General features: G+C 37.9%; 1 gene segment (V, D, J or C); it reads left to right on the top strand.

The window, feature by feature from the left end:
* The first annotated feature begins 270 nt into the window (after positions 1–270).
* LOC105499638 (T cell receptor alpha variable 26-1-like) lies at positions 271–2,285 on the top strand. The segment is given in 2 exon segments: positions 271–539; positions 970–2,285. Coding segments are annotated over 2 exon segments (405 nt in total).
* Positions 2,286–2,519: the final 234 nt, after the last annotated feature.

The following is a 2,519-nucleotide window of genomic DNA, read 5'->3' as shown; positions in this document are numbered from 1 at the left end:
AACCTCACTCCCATTTTCTAGAATGTAGATGGGAACTTTAATCTCCTTACAACACAGAGCTCAGTATAGGCTTCTGGGATTTAATGACACTTTCCACAAGCTCCGTGGAGCAGAGGACAATTTATTTGGTACATTGAGGAAAGAATGATGGAAGAAAAGGTCTGGATAGATACATCCTTATGATCGATTTTCCTCATTCAGTGCCAGCCTTTTAGACTTTAAACCTCATAAATGATTTCAGTAGACACCCCCTGAGTTGAGGATGTCTGGTTGATATCCTCACTGTCTTCTCAGGAAAGACTAAACCTGGAGAGGAAGACACAGAAAAGCAACTGCTCTATCATTGGCTGACAAGATCCTGACAACAACACAATGAGAGCTGCACTCCTTGCAAGTCTTTACCAGTAACTGTTGCTTCTGTTCTCTGGAAATTCTTTAAACCTAGAATCAGATACAAAAACTGAACTCTGGGTCCATAATCCTCATTTGTCCTTGAAGTATGAGGCTGGTGGCAAGAGTAACTGTGTTTCTGACCTTTGGTAAGTGCTCTGGGTCTACCTAGGGAGGGCTTCAGAGGACAAGGGACCCCGAAGGGTGGTTTGCCCTCTATGCTCCCTGTGCTTTTTCCAGCATACTAGATATAATTGAGAACCATTCTGTGCATTTGTCTAGGAAGTACATACATCTACATACCAGGCTAGATCACAACCATAATCCCAGAAGAGCCCTTGGCAGTATTCGATTGTATGAAATCTATGGGTTTATTAAGTCAGGAGCCCATGGAATACAGCCTAGAGAGTCTATTATTATTGGCATGTATCTTTGGTCTTTATAATAAAACCAATGCTATTTTTTGTGTTCTCGCAGGACATAAAAGTTTTGGAGCTTTAAGGGAGTGTTGTATCCTTGATCCACAGAATTACCTTGGTTTGAGAGTCAGAAGCTAATCTGATTTTCTTGATCCCTTAGGGACTATAATTGATGCTAAGACAACCCAACCCACCTCCATGGATTGTGCTGAAGGAAGAGCTGTAAACCTGCCTTGTAATCACTCTACCATCGGTGGAAATGAGTACATACATTGGTATCGACAGATTCACTCCCAGGGGCCACAGTATGTCATTCATGGTCTAAAAAACAATGAGACCAATGCAATGGCCTCTCTGATCATCACAGAAGACAGAAAGTCCAGCACCTTGATCCTGCCCCATGCGACGCTGAGAGACACTGCTGTATACTATTGCATCGTGAGAGTCGCACATTGGGACAGATGGGGCTGCACCTGTGCAATATCTCCCTGGTGGCAAGTGAGGAGGAGGGTAGCATTCATCTAGAGCAAAATGTCGATAGGAGTCTAAAAGTAACAAGAAAAGAGGAAAAGGAAGGGAAGGAGAGAAGGAAAGTAAATAAGGGAGATAGGATGAAGGGTAAAAAGATAGGAATAAGAACTATATTTGCTGATGTGGCTGAGAAATATGATAAAGGGGCTATAATTTGAACATAGCAATAAAGTGAGTCATAATTTGAACATAGCAATAAAATGAAGAGGGTTAAGAATTTTCACGACTCCTCTTCATGTCAAAAAAATGTTCATTTCAGTTTGTTAGTAAAAGTGAACGGATAAGGAAAATCAAGATAATTCTGCTTGTCCCAAGGCTTTTTTCCTCTGGATCCAGGGGCAAGTTCAAGCTTCAAAATGCATGCTGTTATAGTTGATCCAATTACCAGAAACAAGTTGATTTTTCTGCAAGAAAAACCTGAAATGTTCCTTCTTACTAGTGCAGTAACACTAGTTACTAGAGCATGCATATTTGTGATGAAGGTTTTTCTTTTTGGAAAGAAACAAAAATCAAATGAATATTAATTTATTTTTATTTTTCTTGAAGTCTTGAATCTATAAACGGACCTCATCGTGTTTTATTTCCTAAGCAGCACACAAATCCATCTCACCATATAAGACTCAGGTAAAGCAAAGGCGAAAGACCTACCTGCATTTCTTCATTCTTCCCTGTCTCACACCACTCTTCTTAAAGAACACTGGCTTTGACACTTTAAGGTATATCATGATAGCCTGTTTAATTTCAGTTATATATCATTGCATATAATTTTATGCAATCACACAGAAACTTACATATATACACACAGTTTTGTCATGTAAATTGGATTTATTAGATTTTTTAACTTGCTATTTATTTTTCATTTAATAAAGTATCCTAGAGACCTTTCTATATCAGTAGAGAAGTTCACTTTATTCTTTTTGGTGCTTATTTAGTACTTTGAGACATTCCATCATATAATTGCTTTTCTATTGATGCATATTTGTTTCTATTGCCTACTATCATAAAGAATATTGTGTTCTACTTCTTTATAGATTCACCTTAGTTTGTGTGTGTGGAAGTGTTTATTTTAATGAGATTTTTGAAACTGAAATTGCTATGTCCAAGGAAGATGCATTTAAAATTTTGGAAAAAGTAGCAATTTACTCTCCAAATGATAAAACTACACTCCATATAATACAT

The sequence above is a fragment of the Macaca nemestrina genome, chromosome 7, assembly GCF_043159975.1.
Source record: "Macaca nemestrina isolate mMacNem1 chromosome 7, mMacNem.hap1, whole genome shotgun sequence".
NCBI classification, from domain to species: domain Eukaryota; kingdom Metazoa; phylum Chordata; class Mammalia; order Primates; family Cercopithecidae; genus Macaca; species Macaca nemestrina.
This window is presented reverse-complemented; position numbering and strand designations above follow the sequence as displayed.